Source organism: Rissa tridactyla, chromosome 4, assembly GCF_028500815.1.
Source record: "Rissa tridactyla isolate bRisTri1 chromosome 4, bRisTri1.patW.cur.20221130, whole genome shotgun sequence".
In the NCBI taxonomy this organism is placed as follows: domain Eukaryota; kingdom Metazoa; phylum Chordata; class Aves; order Charadriiformes; family Laridae; genus Rissa; species Rissa tridactyla.
In genome coordinates, this window is record NC_071469.1 from 9646554 (window position 1) to 9666649 (window position 20096).

Sequence of the window (20096 nt, forward strand, 5' to 3'; positions counted from 1 at the left end):
TTTGTGTGTCTGCACCCAGGGAGAGGACAGGCACTACTCCAGTATATTCTAGCTAAATTCTAGCTAAATTCTAGCTGTTGCTGCTCTTTGCATTATCAGCTGAACCTTCTGGATTGTTGCAGCTCCTGCTTCTACCCGCAGGGCAAGGGAGGCTGTTATCAACAAAGTAATGTCCTGTCACACCACACACACCCCCCAATACAGATGGAAAGCTGTATATTTAATCCTAATAGTACTTCTAGTGTCAAGCAGGACTGCATATTTTACGTTTCTTCCTAGGGCGTATTTTTCTTTGTCATTCTGCTTTTAAAATGAGAAGCTGGATGCAATATGGCTGCCAATTATTTCTGGTAAATCTAAAGATAAAACCAAGGGGAAGTTGTCTGGTCACAGGGGTTCAATTCAAAGAGGCAGAATTGCTCAGATAACTAGTTCCAAATTTCTGTAGAGAGTGTCTCAGCGTGCAACATTCTCAGCATGTTGCATTCTTTTTATTTTTTAATAGTGTTCATGATTACTTGAAATTTAATGTTGGTTTTAGTGTCACGTTACACAAAGGAGACGTTCTGAGGGAGTTTATGTTGTTTTGTCTTGCTGGTTGCCTGATAGGAAAAGCAGTGTATGTATGGAGAGAGGCTACAAACATGTGAAAGTAAAATGCATACCACAGTCTTGCGCTGCATTGTACCACAAAGAAGTCGTTGATCTCAAACCCTCTCCTCTTGTAAGGGAGCAGATATAATATGAGGATGAAGTAACATGATTTAAGAGCATTCTTTGGTAAATGAAAGAGTCTTAGCTTTTAGTGCATCCACTGCTGGAGTGAAGTCATTTGGCAGTCGGACAAGAGCACTCTCATTCAGCTATGAACTTTGTTGTCCTGCTAGTTCTTCTCAGAATATCAATCCTTGCTGTGTTCCTGGAGCCACGGTGCAAGATTAAACTCCAAGCAGAAGGAAGTAGGGTTTAAGAGCGCTGCACGAAAAGAGCAAGATATTAATGAAACATTAGCACATTGGAACCATACTGTGTGTACTTGGAACAGCTTTGAATGGCAGACAAGTGACGGACAGTTACTTTTGAAGGACCTTTTCTATGTTACTAGTTTAAGTCCAGTCAAACTGGATTATCAAATGAGGCAGACGTGAAGGTTTGCGTAAAACATATCTCAGTGAACCCAGCCTATGAAGGTCCCTGGTTGGTTGCTTTCATTTTGAGAATTAGTATGTCTTTTCTATGCCCAGACTGTAGTTGAAGTGAACGAACTACAGAGAGGAATCAATCCGTTAGGGCAATTCTGTTGCGGCTCTTTTCCCCCTGTTGTGCTCCGCTAGATGTTTTCTGGAGGAGCCAAGATGAACCTTGCCATTCCTGTCTGCGTTGCCTGAGGACACTAATTGACCTAGCCTTCTCCTTTAACTCAAATACCCGGACCAGAGAAGAGCTGTGGTGCTTCTAGCTTTTGCCAAGGCATTTCAGGGCACCCACACGCACTGCTTGCACTGATGCTGGCACAGCTAGGAGGAATCTTCACCACAAAGAATCCGTGGCAACAGATTGCAGTTGACTTCGGTGGGGATGGGATTACTCCCCTCACCAGCATGGTCTACACCCATGGCGCCTTCTCTGTCTTTATGTTGCCTTGTTTTTAGGGCTGTGATGCTTCCTGCACTACAGCAATGCCAGTAGCGTCCCAGGAGTATGTTATGTAGTCCAGAACAATAAGGAGCTGTAATTCCCACTTCATCCAGGATGCTGAGATTGTCCCTGTCCCTCTTCTACCTTCTAGATTTCTACAGTCATTCACTACCTTTGTCTCCTGCCTAATGAAAACTGGCCTGTTTTTTCAGGTTTGGTGCTTCCTCTTACTCGCTTGTGTGCCCCAGGGCCCAATTTGAAGCTGCTTATTCATCCTTGTCAGTCCCAAATGCCTTCCAGAGGAAGAAGTCTTAGGCATTGGTGCTGGAACTAGGTCTTGACGTCCTTTGTCACTTGGACGATGGCCTCTGGGGAAAAAGTTTGGAGAGGTGCCAGTTGCACTGGAAGTATTGAGAATAATTAGCTACTAGTACGTTATTGCTTAATGTTAATGGTGGTTTATTTGCTGACTGCTTTAGAGATGAAGTCACTTCCTTGAAAAATATAAAATTGAAATGGCAACATCTGCACAACAATTGGAGAAATTAGTGCAGTGAAAATACTAGTATTTTTAATGATTTCTTCCTACTGTATGGAGAAAGATGACATTAAGCAACCCTTAAGAAGTGGGGGTTTGTGTATGAGGTTTATTTTTGCTTTTTAAAAGAGCTTGATGGAACTTGGAAGCAATTGGCATACTGAGCCCAGAATATCCACTTGGGTTCACTCCTTTGTTTCCTGTAAAACTCCAAACCTGCATCATCTGCCAGCTGGGAAGAGGCAGAGAAGGAAAAGAGGAGAATCTTCAGATGATACTGTCTTTTGGCCCTTTGTACTGTCGAGAAGGTGGAAAGGGTCCAAAAGTATTAGGACACTCTTTTCCACAGAATTTTATATATAGCTGTCTGACAGTTTAATTTATGTTGCAGCAAGCCCTCCTCGGCCTGTGTCAATAGAAGAGCTCATGGAAACAGCTAAGGGAGTAACCAACATGGCATTAGCACACGAAATTGTTGTTAATGGAGACTTCCAGATAAAACCAGCTGAATTGCCAGAGCACAGGTAAGATTGTTATCAAACAGGTACATAAATTAAACGTGCATTTGCAGAAGTGCATAACAGCTCTAGTGGATCAGGCGAAGGCTCTGCCTAGTATCTTGTCTGGCAGTGCCTGACAAGAGATAGGAAAGAGCATAAGCAGAAGAACGTAAGCATGCAGTTCTGCTTCTTCAGAAATGTGTGTGTGTGAAAGTTGAACCTCTTGGAGTAATTGTTTGTGTACGTGTGGTGTGGTTTTTGTCAGTGTCCCCTTGTCTGCAGTCTTCTGAACAGCCAAGTCTAGCTGCAGATGCAGGTACTGCTCTTAGCATCTTTTAAGATTTCACTGCCCGCGGGAGTAAGATGAAACTGATCATTTTAGCTTTTTCTGAGCCTAATGTCTGTTTCGGCAGGGATCTTTTTGGGAAGAGACTCACATATTTTATTAAGTTAGTCCTCCTTTTAACTTTTGAAGTCTTTCCTTCTCTTTCTGACCTACAGTAGTTCTTTCCCCTGCTGAGAGGGGAGAGGGAGAACAGAAGAGGCCTTGATGTCTGGTGGCATATTGGCCTGCATAGCTGCCCCAGTCCTGTCGACAGATGCTTCATCTGCTGTTCCTTTTTCTTTCAGACACAGAGATGTGGCTGACAGTGTGTTTCTTGGGTTAATTTGTGAAAGTTGTGTGCATATTTCATAGAAGAAACTTGGTCCACATTGGACCCAGTGTTGTCTGAAGGTGTCAACATTTGAGAGAGAGACCCCAGAGCACATTACCTTCACGGGTGCTGCAGGAGAATATGCTTTGGGTGGCTCTTAGAAGACTGGCATTGGTTGTCCTCTATAGAAAGTGGTCATACTGAGACAAAAGGTCTGGTGCCAATCTCCACCAAATCAAGGTGGCGGTGGTTCCGGTTAGCATTAGTAATGAGAGGATGTTGCTTGGAATTAGAATTGTCCCTGAGTGAAAAGGCAGTAATGGGAAGTCTCATCTTGCCTTCACACCTGGACTATTACTGTCTTTCCAGCTCTGACACCAGCATATTATACCAGTGGTGTTTCATTAATGGCTGTGGACTGAAAATATGCTCGTGCTATTAAATGCACTGAACCTCATGGTCTCAGCAGGAATTGCCTTTGAGTAGGGGTTGAATGGAGCAGATGAGGGTCTTTGCTATACTTTGTTCACCTGTCTCAGCCTCTGAGGTAGGAAACAGAATTGTGGCCCCCTTAAATGCTGAGGACAAACAACATTTAACTGAGCTAGCACATGACAATAAATTTCTCTGTTGTCCAGCAAGACTCATGTACTCTAGAGCTCAAGCAATGATTTGATCTGTCTTCTCAGCACCTTCTTCCAGTGTCTGCCTTGTCTGTTAGATGGACCTGGGCAGGGTGGTCCAGTCCTACTTTGTTGCCTTACGTGCAGGTTGTGTGCAATTCATGTGTGGTCCCATGAGCTGGAACCTGTCTCTAGCCTGCACAAATGCTGCCTCTAGAAGCAAGCATTTGGGAAGTACGTCTGAGACACGCAAAGCTCGTTCTCCTCATTCAACGTTATCTTCTCTGTCCCAGCATCTTTTGGGGGAACTTCCATCAGGTATTTTCTGCTCGGCAGTTGATGGCTGAGAATAAATACTTCATCTAAAGTCCCACAGTTAAGAGAGTGCTGTTCTGTTCAGTGTCTGCTTCTGCTCCATGTTCCTTCACATGGACTTCTCAAGTAAAAACGTGCTGTGATAATGGATGAGTTTTCTGGTATGCCTCAGTGCCATAAAATTGATCTCAGCATTTTTCAGGGAAGAAGAATTTTAGCATATTTTCTTTTTTCCATCCCCCTTTAAAAAAAAAAAAAAGAAAGAAAAAGGAGGAAAAGAGCTGGAGACCTACACTGTACTTTGGAAAGTTGGATGCTTTTGCTCACTGATGCGGAGCAGTGGCTGTAGATGTTCACCAGAGCAGGTGATTTGCATCTCTTCACTTGATCACAGAAACAAATGTACTGCAGAGGTCACCTTGCTCAGGAGGTTTTGTGATGGGCCGGGCCTGCCTTAGTACGAGATCCCTGTATGTGGCTTTGGTGAGGATTTTGTGTACAGCACTTTACCACCTAGAAAAGAAAGAGCAGTCCTTCAGATTTTGCTTGAAGAGACACTCTGGAATCTTCCTTGGATTAAATGTTTTGTGTGAGTATAGAGTCCCCTGCAGCTTTAGCGTATGTGTAGACAAGTGGTTGGAGGAGGAAGCAGTTGTGGCTGTATTTGCAGTTGTAGGCACTGTCAGTAGAGCATGTATTGGCCCCTCTTAGAGGGCCACAGGGCATAAGGGCCTCTGGGCGCTGCCTGAACCTCAGCTGCACATGGAGTCAGAGCTTTGGGAATCTGGTGTTTGTTGTGGGCATTCTTTGTGTGCGTGCCTGTACGTGTGAGCATTTTACTTTGGTGTTGAAGTTAAACCTGGTGTGAACAGGAGCCTGCCTGCTGAAGAGGAGTAAATTCCAGTATTTTGAATTAGGAATTTGTATTGAAGCACTGGAATTCGTTTATTTTCTTACACAAACTGAAATTGGCCTTTATCTCAGAGTTGTTGCAATATTTATGCATTGAAATGCAGAAGTTTGTATGTCAGGGAAGTTACTTCATGTCTGTTAGGTTTACTTAATGAATATTACTTAGTAGAATTGCATTTCCTTAGTAAGGCTTTTGAAAAGAATATGAATACTTGTCTTTTGAAGACAAGCTATAATTTTTGTGATTTCTTTTTTTTTTTTCTTCCAGTTGTTTTCTCTAGGGGTAGCATATAATAGATACTTTCAAGGATTGTAATTTGTAGCTGCCTTTGCTTGTGTGTAACCCTTTATTAGGATATAAGCCATTCCAAATCCCATGTCCAGTTTTTCTTGCTTTTCTGAGGAACTTAAAATGACAGATCTCTGTTAATCGTCATATATTCATTACTACGTTATGTTCATATTATTACATGCTGTTCTTCAGGAGCTGCAGGTTATCTATGTAAGGTGGTGCAGAGACAAGTATCGTTCTTTTTAACTGGTCATATTTACCCACAGCTTAGAAAAAAAAGTAAGAGATATTGTTCATAAAGCTTTCTGGGATTGTCTGGAAGCTCAGCTAAAGGAAGATCCACCAACGTATGACCATGCAATTAAACTATTGGGAGAAATTAAAGAGGTAAGATGATGTGATATCAAGGTAACTTAGTGAATTTGTGTAGCTGCATTGATATGAATGGGCAAAAGTGGTTGAAGTTGGGCTTTTCATAAAGGACTCTCTTGATCTTTTTCATTACTATAACATTAGCTGTGAACATATATAATTTGCATAACCCCAGAGGAGAAATTTGAATGTAAAAACAAATGCAAAACCATGTAAGATGAAGAAAAGGTAAGTCATACTAGTTTTATAATTCCAAGCTTCCTTCATGTTACGATAGTAGTATTAATTACGGAATCAATGAGATGCCCCAATGCTGGGCTGACAAAACCAAGTACAGTAGTCTTAAGTGCGACCTGTACTACAAAATATTCACCGCTTAGTCATTTCACTGTCTTTCAGAATAAGGTGAAACACTTGGAGTTGGTGAACAATTGGTTAAAAAAAAAAAAAGAAAAAAAAAAAGAGGTTCCACTTGTAAAGGGCAATTAGTTTAAATAAAAAGTGGTTCAGTAACTGTTTTGATCCTTGTAGTCTTTGATATGTAGAACTAATGGACTGTTAAAAACTTTCCATTTCAGAATCTCCTGTCTTTCTTGTTGCCTGGTCATACTAGACTGAGGAGCCAGATTACAGAAGTTCTTGATCTGGATTTGATAAAACAGGAGGCAGAGAATGGGGCCCTTGACATTTCTAAGTTGGTCGAATTTGTTATTGGCATGATGGGAACTCTCTGTGCTCCAGCTCGAGATGAAGAAATTAAGAAACTGAAAGATATTAATGAAATAGTTCCTCTGTTCAGGTACTGAAATGGTATTTATTAGTCATGTTGAGAATCTGTTAAATACTTTTAGATGTGGGGAGGGGTTTCCAGCAGGGCAACCTGCAAATCTTCGTAGAAAAAAAGAGTGATAGGGAAAGGCATGTAGTTGTGAAGGGGAGAGATGTTCCAGAAGCCTTTAACAAGGACCCTCTTTGTTCTGGTGAATTGGAGTGTTTGTCTGGCTCCTGCATGTCACTGAAGGACATTTTCTTAAATACCAAATGCATGTAAGGCTTAAGATAGCAGGTGAACAGTCAGTTTGTATCAGAATTTAATATCGACAGCAGAATGGGAAAAAAAGCAAGCAGGAGCATAGGAAAAAGTTATTATTGTTTTTCCTTTCCCCCCCAGTTTGAGCGCTCTCTACCCTCTACCTCACTCCCTGTATAATACCCTTTCAGCTCTAAAGGGAGTGTAGATACCACATCTGGGAGCTCAGAGGCTTCTGCTTTGTCACCGATTGAACAGCTCAAGGTCTCAACAGTTAGAAGAAATTTCATTTACTTTGTTGTTTTCTAATTTGATAAGCTTCTAGGAGTTCAGGATTGACTTGGCAGAAATATTGCCAGCAGGAATTAGGTTACTTTGAAATTAAGGTGGTTTTCTTTGTTTGGGTTTTTTTTTTTCCTTTTTTTTCCCCTTGGGTCTGATTATTCACTTCCCACTGAGGTTGGCTTTATAGACATATACAATATATAAAAAATATATGGCCAAGAGAGATAGTACGCAAGCTTGGAAATCCAGATGTCTTCTTATGTATTCAGCATACAATATTGCACATCCTGGGATATATAATCTGTGGAGCTAGTAAAGTTAATTCCATGGAGGCTTTTTTACAGGAGAGCAGGTTTTATTTCCTAGTTGGAAGAGGCACATGCATGTGTGTACGTGCTTGCTCAAGCTTTCTCTCTGTCTCGTGCTCTTAAGGTGTTAAGCACCCTGTTAATGTTTCCCATGCATGTTTTTGCTCTTTCCTTAGACAATCTGTAATAAATCTTGTATATAGTACCTCTTAAACATCTGCAGCCTTGAATAACTGTTTCTGTTTGTTTGTTTAGAGCAATTTTCTCTGTATTAGACCTAATGAAAATGGATATGGCAAACTTCGCTGTCAGTAGTATTAGGCCAAAATTAATGCAGCAGTCTGCTGAATATGAAAGAAAGAAGTTTCAGGAGTTTCTTGAGAAACAGCCAAGTATGACTTTGTTCCTTTCTTTCTTCCCCTCTGATCTCCCAGTAAACTGCGTGTCTTTGCTTGTAGATCATGAAAAGAAATTAGATTTTCTTGTAAGTTCTAGAATTCATCTGGTAAATGACAGCTTGTGCCCCAAAACTGTGGTTTGAAAAAAGTCTGCCAGAACAATAGTTCTGCGCTTAGTACACTGGAGTTTACTTTCATTTCAATACAGTGTAGGGCGTAATTAGCTGGCATCAGCTCACCTCCAATTTCCTGTAGCTGTATGGTTTTAATTTTATTTTAGATGTTCTGCTTAATGCAATAAATGAAATGCATGTCAAAAACTAATATAATGGGTATTAGTAATAGTAACTAATGGGATTACTTGGAAACGATTGGTGGAAAAACCTAACTTTGAAAAGGAATTTTCCTAACAAGATTTTCTTTTTTTCCCCTGCTCTTCCAGATTCTTTAGACCTTGTCACAAGGTGGTTGCAAGAAGCAGCAGATGATCTTGCAAAGCTGAGGCGTAAAATGTTGCCTCCCCACTGTAGTAGTGATGGTACCACTGGTGGAGCTTCCGCCCTGTGCTCCACTGCTGTACAAAACCAGGCCTACCTGAAGCTCCTAAAGTGGGATCATGTAAACAGGCCTTTTCCGGAAGTAGGTATTTAACAGAAAAATGGATTTCTGTGCTTGTTCTACTTTTCTATTTCTGGGATGTAACAGAAGCTGTTTCGATTTGTAGCCTTGCAACAAGTACAATACTGAAACATTTATCTCTTGATTGAGAGCCCTTGTACCTCTTCTATGAGGTACTTCTTGTTCAGTATGGAAACCTACTTAAGCTGGAAAAGAGGAGTTAATTCTTTCACTTTGTTTCTGTTACTCTCCTGCTGACCGTGTGTTGCTTTTTTCCGTGTCTTTGTCTTACCCTCACTGCTGTGAACAGGTAGGCACCGCTGTGTCACTTCACAGCCCAGAATTCTGACTTTATTCTATGCCGGCTTCCTCGTTCTTTGCAGACAGTGCTGATGGACCAGACCCGCTTTCAGGAAATACAGCTGGAGCTGGAGCAGCTCCTCTTGGTTGGGACAGTCCTCCTGGTCACGTTCAGTGCAGCAGGCTCGGCGCTCGTCGATATGCCTGGATTTGCTGAGAAAATCAAAACCATTGTGAAGGTGCTGCTGACGGGAATGCATCTTCCGTGAGTGTTGAATAATCCTTGTCACGCAGAGGCAGGTGTAGGTCCATTTTCACCCTAGTAAATAATCAGTTTAAGCCTCTCTCTGGAGGAGTATGTAGAGGACCCAGAGCATGTAGAGGAAGTGACGAAGACTTTTGATGAGCCCAGGCTGACAATTTTCACCCAGCTTACTTGGACAGAACAGTCTTTTCTTGCTCTGTTCTTTTCTGTTATGTACATGCGCTTTTTTTCAGCCTGTGTTTTTCAGGATGCCTGGTTGGCACAGGAGAGTGCGAGCAGCCAACCACGCTCACGGTTTGGGCCAGGCTCTCTCGAGGATTTGAGTGTGGTACAGCAAGCTGCTTCCGGGCTTAGAATGACGGCTGTACACGGTCTGGGGTGATAACTGGTTTTTGCATCAGGCAGAGCTGTCTGTGTAGTAGGAAAGTCAGCTCTTACTTGCATGGGTTGTTCAGGATGGAAAACTTGAATGCTATCCCACCTCCTTGTTTTATATCCCAACTTTATTTTTCATATATAAAAAATGTGTTATTCTTTATAGTTCTGGCCTTTATGTGGATTACACTTCTTCCGTTACATTTGATAAATCAGGCAACTGTAATTGGATAGTTTCTTTTTAAAAAGTGGGGAAAAAAAGTGAATAACTGAAATAGCTGAGTAATGTTCCACTCCGCATTCTCTAGCTCCTTTAACCTGAAGGAATCTTTGGCTACCATCGGTGAAAAGGTGTGTGTGGAAGTTAACAGCTGCCTGTCCCAGCATGGCTTTACACCGTTCTCAGCCGAGAGAGAGACTGTACTTAAAGGACAAATCCAAGCAGTGGCCAACCCAGATAACACCATATGCAAGCTAATAGGTATGCTGTGGCACACCCGCTCTCGTCTCGAGTGACCGCTCGTCTGTCTTTGTAAAACTGTTGGTGGCATTTCGTGCGTGGTTTCTTATTTAATCTGTTTCAAATACTTGTTTACTATGTTTGGGCTTTCTGTATTTTACATGAGATTACACTATTTCTAATTGACTGTCTTTTTTTGAAAACAAACCAAAACCCTTGGTCCAATTTTTCCAGATTCTCGAATTCAAAAGTTTCTGGAGAATCATCTTGCATCTAGTCAGCAGAAGTCATCACCTGCCGTTCCTGGAGGATTAGGCCCTATTCAAAGAGAGCTGGAAGAAATTGCTGTGAAGTACGTTCGTCTCGTCAACTACAACAAAATGGTCTTCAGCCCTTACTATGATGCAGTCCTTGGCAAAATACTGACTCAGGAGGAATCCCGACTTGTAGGGAAGCCAGAAGAATCATAAAACCAGTTTGTATGCTGCCAATATGGTATTAACTTTGTCGGCTATTTTAAAAAATTGCACCAATATTTGTCTAGGAAAACAGCTTTCCGTGTAAATATCGGTTCCTTTTAATTCACTAGTGGTGTTTGATGAGGAAAATCCATGAGATGGAAAAGGGGTTTGCAAGTAAATGGTGAGAGAGAGATGCATTTTTAATGTAAGTATGCAACCTGGGGGGGGTGTCTTGGTAGTTTTCTGGCTGCGATTTTTAGATTTTTGAGCTGATGCCAGGTAGGACAAGATTAAGAACCAAACTTTGTATTTAAGTAAGTGGCTCATTTTAGGGCGTTTTACTCTAATTTACCGTGAGTTTAGTTTAATTAATCCAGAGCAGATTAGCAATGGTTCTTCCCAGAAGGGGTGATTTGGCTTTAAAGAAATCTTACTTTAAAGACTTCAGAAGTAAGCTAAAATTCTAGATAAGAGAAACTTTAACAGGCAAAATACAAAGTCAAACAGCACTTTATTGTAACATTATGGTTAGTATGGTAGTCTACTAGTTTTTTCTGCATTTTACTGCATTTTTAATAGCATTTTTTTGCTGTTTACCTGCAGATGTTACAAAACACATAATATATTTTTGTAGCAAATTTTCTGGTTATTGGGTAACTGTCCTCTGCTATGTACAGTACTTACAAAGGTGGCAATCTTATAGATTGCAGCTGTATTTATCTCTTGTAAAGACTTCAGAAGGGCAGAGCTAAAATGTTTTGATAAAGTGGCATTTCTTACCTTTTTTTGCTAGTCGTTTTCTCCTTTTTATGTGAAATACTAATTTTAAAGTAAATCTTTGTCATTTTCAGAAGGTGGATTTAAAGTGTGTGAAACATTAGGCTGAAAATTTTACTTGTTTTTTAAAACTACACCTAGAGATGGTTGCATATTCAATCATGTCTTCAAAAATATCCAGGAAGTGCAGAGCACTATTGGAAGTGTCAGTGATTTTAATGTCCTGTGAGAAGTGAACGGTTTAATGTTCGTTTGAACACACAGGGAATATTTTCAATAGATTTCTTTCTGCTTTGTAGAAATGTTCTTGAAACTTAAAATATTTATAGGTCTTGAATTTAATTAGCTACATGTTGTATAGATGACCGTTCACAGAAGAGTTCAATGATCAACCACATCCTGGGCTGCATCACAAGAAGCGTGGCCAGCAGGTCGAGAGAGGTGGTTCTGCCCCTCTACTCCGGTGAGACCCCACCTGGAGTGCTGCATCCAGCTCTGGAGTCCTCAGCACAGGAAGGATGTGGACCTGTTGGAGAAGGTCCAGAGGAGGTCCACAGAGATGATCAGAGCTGGAGCACCTCTCCTATGAGGGCAGGCTGAGAGAATCGGGGTTGTTGAGCCTGGAGAAGAGAAAGCTTCGGGTAGAACTTATAGCCCCTTCCAGTACCTAAAGGGGGCCTACAGGAAAGCTGGGGAGGGACTCTTTATCAGGGAGTGGAGTGATAGGACGAGGGGTACCAGTTTTATACTGAAAGAGGGTAGGTTTAGATTACGTATTAGTAAGGAATTCTTTCCTGTGAGGGTGGTGAGCCCCTGGCCCAGGTTGCCCAGAGAAGCTGTGGAAGCCCCATCCCTGGAGGGGTCCAAAGCCAGGCTGGACGGGGCTTTGAGCAGCCTGGTCTGGTGGGAGGTGGAGGTGCCCCTGCCCAGGGCAGCAGGGTGGAACTAGATGATCTTTAAGGTCCCTTCCGACCCAAAGTGGTTTATGATTTGATGATCTTACAGCCTTATTGCAATTTCAGGCCCAGCTAGGAGGTAAGTACATTTGAAATTTTCCTCTAGTTGAGCACGATGCTGTATTACAGTAATCAAAATTTGATGATTTTATGAAAGCAAAGTTCATAGTTATAAACAGTTAAGTGTCCCAAGTACTAGACTATCCAAAATAGAACGTTGTCTTCTTTTACATAATTTTTAATTTAAAAAAAAGTAAAATAAATAAAAGGCCCCTTTTATTGCTAACATCCAGGTTCATTTTATTCATCAACCAGCCAACTGAAACAATAGAACTTCCAGAAGGAAGCACGTGATTATGAATCAGTGTCGATGCTTCCCTTCCCAGTTTTCCTTTAAATGTCAGCATGTATATAGCTACACAAACGATGAGTTTGGAGGAAAGTGGGGTAAGTCAGACCTTTTATTCCATATTAGCCTGTCCAACTATAAAACAAATCTTCTCTCATTCATTACAAACCCCCTTCCCCAAGGAAAAAAACTACCCAAACCCCGTAAGAGATCACCAGCTCAGACAAGTGATTTTTCTCTTGGCTAAATGTACTCGGATAGTAAAATGGCCGTTTGTCTTAGAATCTTTCTTTGGTAACTCAAAAATGAGTAGGTTGGTTAGCCAGAAAAACAGAGTTCTGAGTAGGTTTTTGGGGTGGCCTATTTCACGGTTGGAATCAGCAAAGGATACTACAGAGGTCTTCAAGACTGCTGCATCTGCCTGCTCTGCTTTGCTCTTCGTGCAGGATCCACCTCAGAACACAGCCTATAGCGCTGCCGCGCCAAAAAATTCATTCAGTAGTCCGCGTAACAAAAGAGCTACCAGAAACATTATTGCTAGAGATATAAAAAAAATAAACAATCAGGACAAAGCTGTTTTTCATTTTTGTTAAATGACGGTGGCAGAAGTTATAAACCGCCGCTGTTATTTTATACTTCAGTATTGCCTAGAAAGCTGCCTTTAAAGGCCCCTGTGAATTATGCGTGCTACAAAATCGTAGATGCTGCAGGGGATGAGCTCAAGGGTGTGGGGAGGAACAACATTGTGGTGAAACAACGTACGTAGAAAAGGCTTTGAAAAGTGTGTGACTGATGCCCAAATGAATGGCACTCCGGCAGCAAGAGATGAAATTGTACGTGCTTAATCTCGGCGATGGCTGCTCCCAGTCCTGGAACTCAGGGTCCAGATGTCCACGACGACCGATTCCTGCTTACGCTGACATCGAAGCATGGATTGTGCTGCCACTTGTGCGTGTGTATTGCTCGCAGGGTCAGTACAGTAAGTCCCATCTCTCCTCGCCGAAGGGGTTCGATCCTAAGGCTTCGATCCCAAGGCTTAGAAAAAGACGTAGAAAAAAAGAGCACCCCCCACATCTGGCTCCAGTCTGACCTTTGGGGGTGCACGCAGTGGGAACGCGTGCCTCCGTGGGGAGGTGCCGGAGGCCTTTCAATGGTAAAGATGTGAAGAGACTGTCATAAACATCCATGAGCGCAAATCACATTTGTGATTTTTCCCAGGTTGTTTTCTTTTTTAACGGTAGTGGTTGACAAATACTTTCTCTACATTCTCTTTAAAAGAAAGGGGGAGATACGACTCAGTGGCAAAGCAAACCAGAAATTCTAGGGTTGATAAGGCCAGACCCTCCCTCCCTGGGAACATTTATATGGTTATCCGTACGCTCTTTCACCTTTTAGGTAGACAGGAGCGCTGACCTGCAGTCACCTACACTGCCGGGGGCAGGAATGTCTTGCAACTTGTCCGAGTATCTGACCTTCCTGTAGTCCCCAGGGGTTCTTGGGGTCTCACCAGAGTGCAATTCTGAGGAGTCAATTACAAGTTACAATCTCCAGTATGCATAGAAACCGCTTTGAAAGTAAGTTCATATAGTGTTTTTGTTAGCTTGTTTGAAAATAACAGGTGAAACTACGTAGCTAATCTATAGCATTTAGCTTTGTACAGTAAGCGGAAGACCAATGCAGTTATCCAGGACCAGACTGCGTTAGCGCATCCTCCCGGACAATCCCCATTAGAAATATGTACCGAGTTTGTCTTACGATGCTGTTTTCTTTAAACAGTCATGGAATTCAAAGCAAAAGTATACTGTATCCTCTAGAAAAATGGGGGAAAAGCTAATTCTAATATGTATGCTCTGATCAATTTCCTGTGATGGTCTTATTAACATCGCTTTTGAAGTGGCTGAGTAATATTTAAGAAGTAACTTGTTGTGTTTGAATAAAACCGGAATGAGGCATGACGTTATGGATATCCTTTTATTTTAAAGGAATGTTTTTTTCCATTTTCAACTACAAAACAGATTCCATACATTCTGCCATAAATAAAAATGAACAATAAGGCAGGACACTACATGAACAAACTGAGAACAACTGTTTTCCAGAAAATGTGAATTAAAAATGCTTCACAAGTATAAGCCATCCAGTTTTTAAAATAAAACTGTTGAAAACCCACAAGATTTCAAGTGGTAGATGCGAACACCCTTGAAGAACAAAATGCAGTTTTGCCATTTTGCACTTTTGGTTTTGAAAACCTAGTTTTGTTCAGAGCACATTCTAAGGTTGTTCTGGCTGTTTTCAGATCAAGAACCATATGGGAGAAGAGGCACCACAGTAACAAAACCATTTTCCAGATTTTTCTGTTTGCAGATGTCCCTTTTAGATGGTTGACGTTAAGAGACTGACAGACTCGATGCAAGTCTTTGTCTATCACAGCAGAATCCAAGCTTGTTTCACCGGATTCTCTTCTGCTGTCGTGCTCTGTAAATGTCGTGTACAGGGGGAACTACGGATCCTTTCTCCTCGTCGTCGTCAGAATCTTCATGTGGTCTCTTAACAGCCTTGTTGAGCATAGCGTTATTTTCCACAGGTCCGTTGCCCTCCACAGCTATTTCAGGCAGGCCTCCGGTAATTATTCGTACAGCTTCATCAACAGCTTCGGAAGGAGAAAAAGATTCATTTAATTTGGGAAACTAAACTCCCTGATGAGAAATAAGCATGCAGACGAGGACACTGAGATAATAGATACGTTGTGGAGATTTCTGGAACATGAGACATTTTCCTGCCCTCTTCTACAAATGTTAAGAATGAAGTCTCGACTGTCAAAAACTCTGAGCTATGGCAAACACTAATTATAAAGCAAATGCCGCCGCTTCGGCTCGAGACCTCCCTTTATACAAGTATTTAGGTCATTTGCAAGCTTAATAAAACAGGAGAGCCTGTTGGGGAAACTGTATAGCTAGTTCATGATTCATCCGAAAGTACGCAGAGCAAGTCAGTTTCTGCTTATGAGCAGAGAAAGCTTTAAAAATACCATGTATAATTTACATAGATGTTTTATTTTCACTCTAAAAGAAATTAAATCCTACCTCTCTCTCTGATCATTTCCTCCTTAAACTAACAGAGGGGGTGAAAAGTAGCATATTATCATGTGCTGTAGTTTACGTGAAGCCTGGAGCATGGATCTGTCCTCTTTTTAGAGTTCAGAACTCTGCCTTCCTTGGAGGAGCTCCCAGAACACTGTTCTGAAGCACTGCAACAATGCGCATTCCCAGTTACGCCTCCCAATGAACCTACCGTACTGCAAATTCGTAATTTCATTTTACAGCTGCAACGCTGCTAGAAATAATGCCTTGCTGCTTTTAAAGCTATTCCAAAAATTTTAATTTATTTAACGGGTACCACCAAAATGTTATTAAAGCAGCAGCTGGTGATTTTCAGCTTTTTGTTGATCTCCCCACAGTGAAATGCGCAAACATCTCTATGTAGACTCCAACCTACGAACGCAGCCGATTCAAGAGTACACGCTTAAATAATAATTACACATCTGTAAATGAGGTCTGGGTTTTAGACAGTAATATCCATAGGTAAAACAAAGTCACAGGCAGCACTATCACAGACTCCAGAGCAAACAAATAACTTACTGTCTGGCAGTTTGCATCTCCTGAATATCTCCATGAGCTCATCCACTTGGACAAAGGGACCCTGATTTGTTAAAAAAAGGAAAAAAAAGTTTAAAGGATTATTTTCAATGGAGTGATACATACCGCGGTTCTGTCCAAACAGAACCTCTTCCACAACTTTTTGAAGCTTTCAGCGTTCATTAAAACACACCTGAAAACAAACAGGAGGTGGCAGGAGCTTCATGAGAACTACAGCTGCTGGTGGAACAGGAAATACACCACCCGGGACGGGATGTAAACCTGGAGCTGTGGGAAGAAAGACACTGTGATGCCAGCGCAAGACAGCTAGACTTCAATTGCTTTGGCAGCGTTATTATTTGATGCAAATAATTACTACCCTGTCACTTTTGCCTCTAATTACATATTGTTTAGTCAGTGATCTGAAGTCTATAAGCAGTATAACAGCTTATTACCATTTGCCAGACTCCAAACTACTTGTACTTATTTCCATGTGACCTTAGTAAGTAAAATACATATGCCTTTAGCGATCCAATTAAATAACAGCCTAACATTTAAGTACATGTTTAGATGACTGAAGAGTAGGGAAGCCTCTGTGATGAGCTTTGCTAAACGCACAGGTTAATGACTTGCCGCCAGGTGAAATATAACCACTTCCAAGAGAACATCTGACTTACGTGCTAAGTGTCTTGGCTGAAATGGAATCATTTGTTGAGTGTCCGGTTTGGGATATTCAGGTTTTCTGTCTACCTCGTCTTTGAGAACAGGCACGATGGAAGGTGCAACCACAGGGTCGGGAATTATAGCTGCCAGCTTGGCCCGGGAGACATCCTGCGAAAGCCAGTTAGAGAGCACTGAACCCAGCAGGATCGCACCGCTTGTTTAAATTACAGAACAAAACATCTTTCTAGACCGGTCGCTTATTCTCATTTTGTCATCATTATAATTTCAGATGTCCTCCTAGAAGACCATCTGGGCAAAACTTGCGTGTTCTCATCAAACATTTTAGTCCTACAGTGTCCCAGCTGGGAGCGGAAACGCTTGTTTTTGTTACCGAATGGGACGGTATTTGTCATTTTTGAGTGGCCCCTTTGTGTAGGTTGAAAAGATTTAGGTGAACAGGTGCAGAGCACTAGGCCTTCACAACTATCATTTCTCCCTCATTTCATTCCCTAGATTGCTTTAGCTGGAAAAGAAAGCTAGCATAAGGCAGTCAGCAGGCATGCAAAGCATCGGTTCAAACAGGATTCTATTTTGGCATGTTGCGAGCAATAGAAACCAGCCCAAGGGCTGAATCATCTCGGGCACACGCCACCTCGCCTGCATTTATCAAGACGTTACTCTCTTGTAAGCACACCTGTAACTTCACACTAACTTTGTCCCCACCACATTTAAAGTATTCAGTGGCTCAACGGGACTCTTCTTTCCCCCCATCCGATTATTTTACAACTGCGTGAAGACCAGTAATCCGTCTGCTTTGCTAACTCTGACGACTTCTGTATTTTTCAAAAATTCCTTGTCTCTGTAAGAAATAAAGGCAGCTGAGGCACTATTTTTGAGACATGAATTAACGGTTCATGCAAATGGGAAACAGCAGTTCCTCCAACAGAGCTGTTCCTGCTTCTCTGGCAGCCTATTTTACGTCATGCTTAACAAAAATAATAAAATCAACGCTTTATTCTGTTCTAATTGTTTGCCAAAGCGTTATGGCCTTCCACACGACTAAAACAGTAGTTAAGATAGATGTGGTCAGAAATGAGATGGGAGACCACCAGAGACGGGTGTCTGGCCTAGACTTTAAATTCCAAATCACGGCACCAGAGCACTTGAACCATAATAAACACCTGAAAAAAAAGCAGGCAGCCACTGATCCCTACAGATCATCTTCCTCAGCCGGCTGTTTGCAGCACCCATTGGGACTGTAGGTGTTGGTTTTAATACGGCTCCCAACGAAGCGAGCGGAGCTTTGCCAGCTGGGGCGCAAGGGCAGCCAGCGATGCTGCACACAGGTGCCCTGATGCTACAAACTTCTGAAAGAATTGTGGGTTTTGTAAAAGCTGTAGCTGAGTGGCGATGGCATTAACACATCGCCCTTTCCGTGGGCTGACGAGAGGCAAACATGAACGTGTGAAGTTGCACCCGCGTCACGTTCCTCGCCCCGTTCTGCCCTCGGCCCACAACGCCTGGCACTTTGCTGCCAAACCCGACGAGGAGGCGGCACACCAGGCCTGTTTTACCTGCTTCTCTACCAAGGGAGAAAAGCGTAATGCAAGTCCTAAACAAGGAATTGCTTAAGTTTGCTAGGAATTAAAAGAATATCAGTGAAATTAAGCGTTCTTATCCACTTACCTTATAACCAAGAGCCTTCAGTTCGCTCGCAGAGCAAGGGTACAAATCCATGAACTTATACCTGTCTACCAGCAGAGCTGTTTCTTTACCCTCATATTCTTCCTTGAACGCCGTAAACCTCCGTTTTTCAACTTTCAGTATACTAGCTAGATCACCAATGTTACTTTCAAAAGCTAAAAACCGAGCCCAGATTTCCCTGTAAAAGAACAGATAAATAGACAGTTGCTGAAGGAGGAAGAATTACTGCTCACGACCCAACCAAAAAACACACCAGAGGAGGGATTCAAAGGGAATCTGGGAACAGGTGACCATTTCTGTTATTTATTTTAGACGCGTCTATAATGTGCATTACCTTCCCAGCGCCTTACATATTTTTGTAAAAGCTTTCAATCTAGCGGATTGTAAAGGACTTTGTTGCGAAAAGGAAAGGATTACTGGAGTAAATGACTTCAGCGTTTGCGGCAAGCTTTTATCGCCAATGTAAGATGCACAAATAGACTCTACTCAGCCTGCTGCACAGAATGTCCCTCTGATCCTGATACGTGAAGGACCTTTCAACATAGATTACGATTTAGTTCATCTGCCTAGACCAGCATATTCTAGCAGGCAAGAGCAACACCCTACAACACAACAGGCAGCACTGCAGGATTTTACATAGCCCAATATAGGGAGAGTTACTGCTTATTTCTCTGCAGAAAATCTCACATATAACTTAAGCAACATCTGACCATGTTTCTGGACTTGATTCAGCTTTCAGTTTAGCTTTGGAGTTCACCTTCGAAGAAGGTTCAGCTTTTAAATTCTTGGGTTTTCTCACTTTTCAAATGGACAGAAAAACATTTCTCGCGAAAGATGAGAGCTGAAGCGCAGGATGAATGTGCACAGCAGCGCGATGTTTGATTTCGTAGGTTTGACGCCTTTTGTCTGCCAGAATAATAACGGTGAACGCTTGGACCGCAAAGGGTTTTAGTAAGCATTTTTTCAGAGAAACAACTTTAAAAACTAGTAATAAAAATGCGGCGGTGAGTGGTTAATCCAAGTCTTTTCTGGTTCTTTCACTGTTTCATTTTCAGTTGGCTGGGAACTGTTCAGCATTCCCCTCAATAAATTCCTGACTCACCTGCTCTCGTATAATCCTCCTAAAAAACCTTCTCCTCTCCCCACCTACCGTCTGCCTGGTGAGCGACACATGCCATTAGCCCTGCCACCTGCTCAAACCCTCCAATCCTTCACTGCGCAGGAGGATTTTGCGCTCTATCCTCAACAATCCTGCGTCAACAAGGTTTTAAAGTCAATAAATTAATGAATTTCACCGCAAGTGGGATAGGGACTTTCACAAATCTGTCACAGTCGTTGCTATTTTAGACAGCATGAAGAAGGGAAGGAACATCTGTACCTAATTTTGTCCTGCTGTTTATTTTTCTAATTTCTTTGGGATGTTTGTAGCTGAAAGGGTATTTTTTTTAGTGTAGTGAAACTGCTTTCGCAGACGTACCCAGATTTCTCAGGTGGAAGGCTCCCTGAAGTTAAAACACGTTCAAACAAAACTCTTGTATTATTGTCCTCTTTAAAAATAGAAAGAAAAAAGAAAAATGACACTGAGTAAAATACATTAAAGACAATTTTAAAATCATTTCCATTCAAATAAATGCGTACGTTGAATTAAATATGAGGCTGATATTCTGAT

At 41.9% G+C, this 20096-nt stretch overlaps 2 protein-coding genes across 12 annotated transcripts in view; one reads left to right on the forward strand and one right to left on the reverse strand.

Moving 5' to 3' along the window:
- Positions 1-20096, forward strand: part of TCP11L1 (t-complex 11 like 1) — a 28475-nt gene that overhangs the window by 4174 nt on the left and 4205 nt on the right. For 3 of the 8 annotated variants that reach the window (XM_054200233.1, XM_054200230.1, XM_054200234.1), the window contains exons 3-10: positions 2568-2700; positions 5741-5861; positions 6425-6645; positions 7725-7861; positions 8310-8506; positions 8869-9050; positions 9734-9906; positions 10120-12990. In XM_054200233.1, the coding sequence (XP_054056208.1) occupies positions 2568-2700; positions 5741-5861; positions 6425-6645; positions 7725-7861; positions 8310-8506; positions 8869-9050; positions 9734-9906; positions 10120-10355 (1400 nt within the window). In that variant the 3' untranslated portion in view covers positions 10356-12990. Of the gene's footprint in view, positions 1-2567; positions 2701-5740; positions 5862-6424; positions 6646-7724; positions 7862-8309; positions 8507-8868; positions 9051-9733; positions 9907-10119; positions 12991-13823; positions 14384-20096 lie in introns of those variants that run through there. The other 5 variants (XR_008466208.1, XR_008466207.1, XM_054200231.1 and 2 more) reach the window with 5 other exon arrangements.
- The window catches only part of CSTF3 (cleavage stimulation factor subunit 3), a 50777-nt gene continuing 45066 nt past the window's right edge, over positions 14386-20096 (reverse strand). For all 4 annotated transcript variants that reach the window (XM_054200229.1, XM_054200228.1, XM_054200226.1 and 1 more), the window contains 6 exons: positions 19905-19974; positions 18410-18605; positions 16738-16891; positions 16254-16348; positions 16064-16124; positions 14386-15075 (listed from right to left, as the gene is read on the reverse strand). In XM_054200229.1, coding sequence (XP_054056204.1) covers positions 14873-15075; positions 16064-16124; positions 16254-16348; positions 16738-16891; positions 18410-18605; positions 19905-19974 — 779 coding nt within the window. In that variant the 3' untranslated portion in view covers positions 14386-14872. The remainder of the gene's footprint in view (positions 15076-16063; positions 16125-16253; positions 16349-16737; positions 16892-18409; positions 18606-19904; positions 19975-20096) is intronic.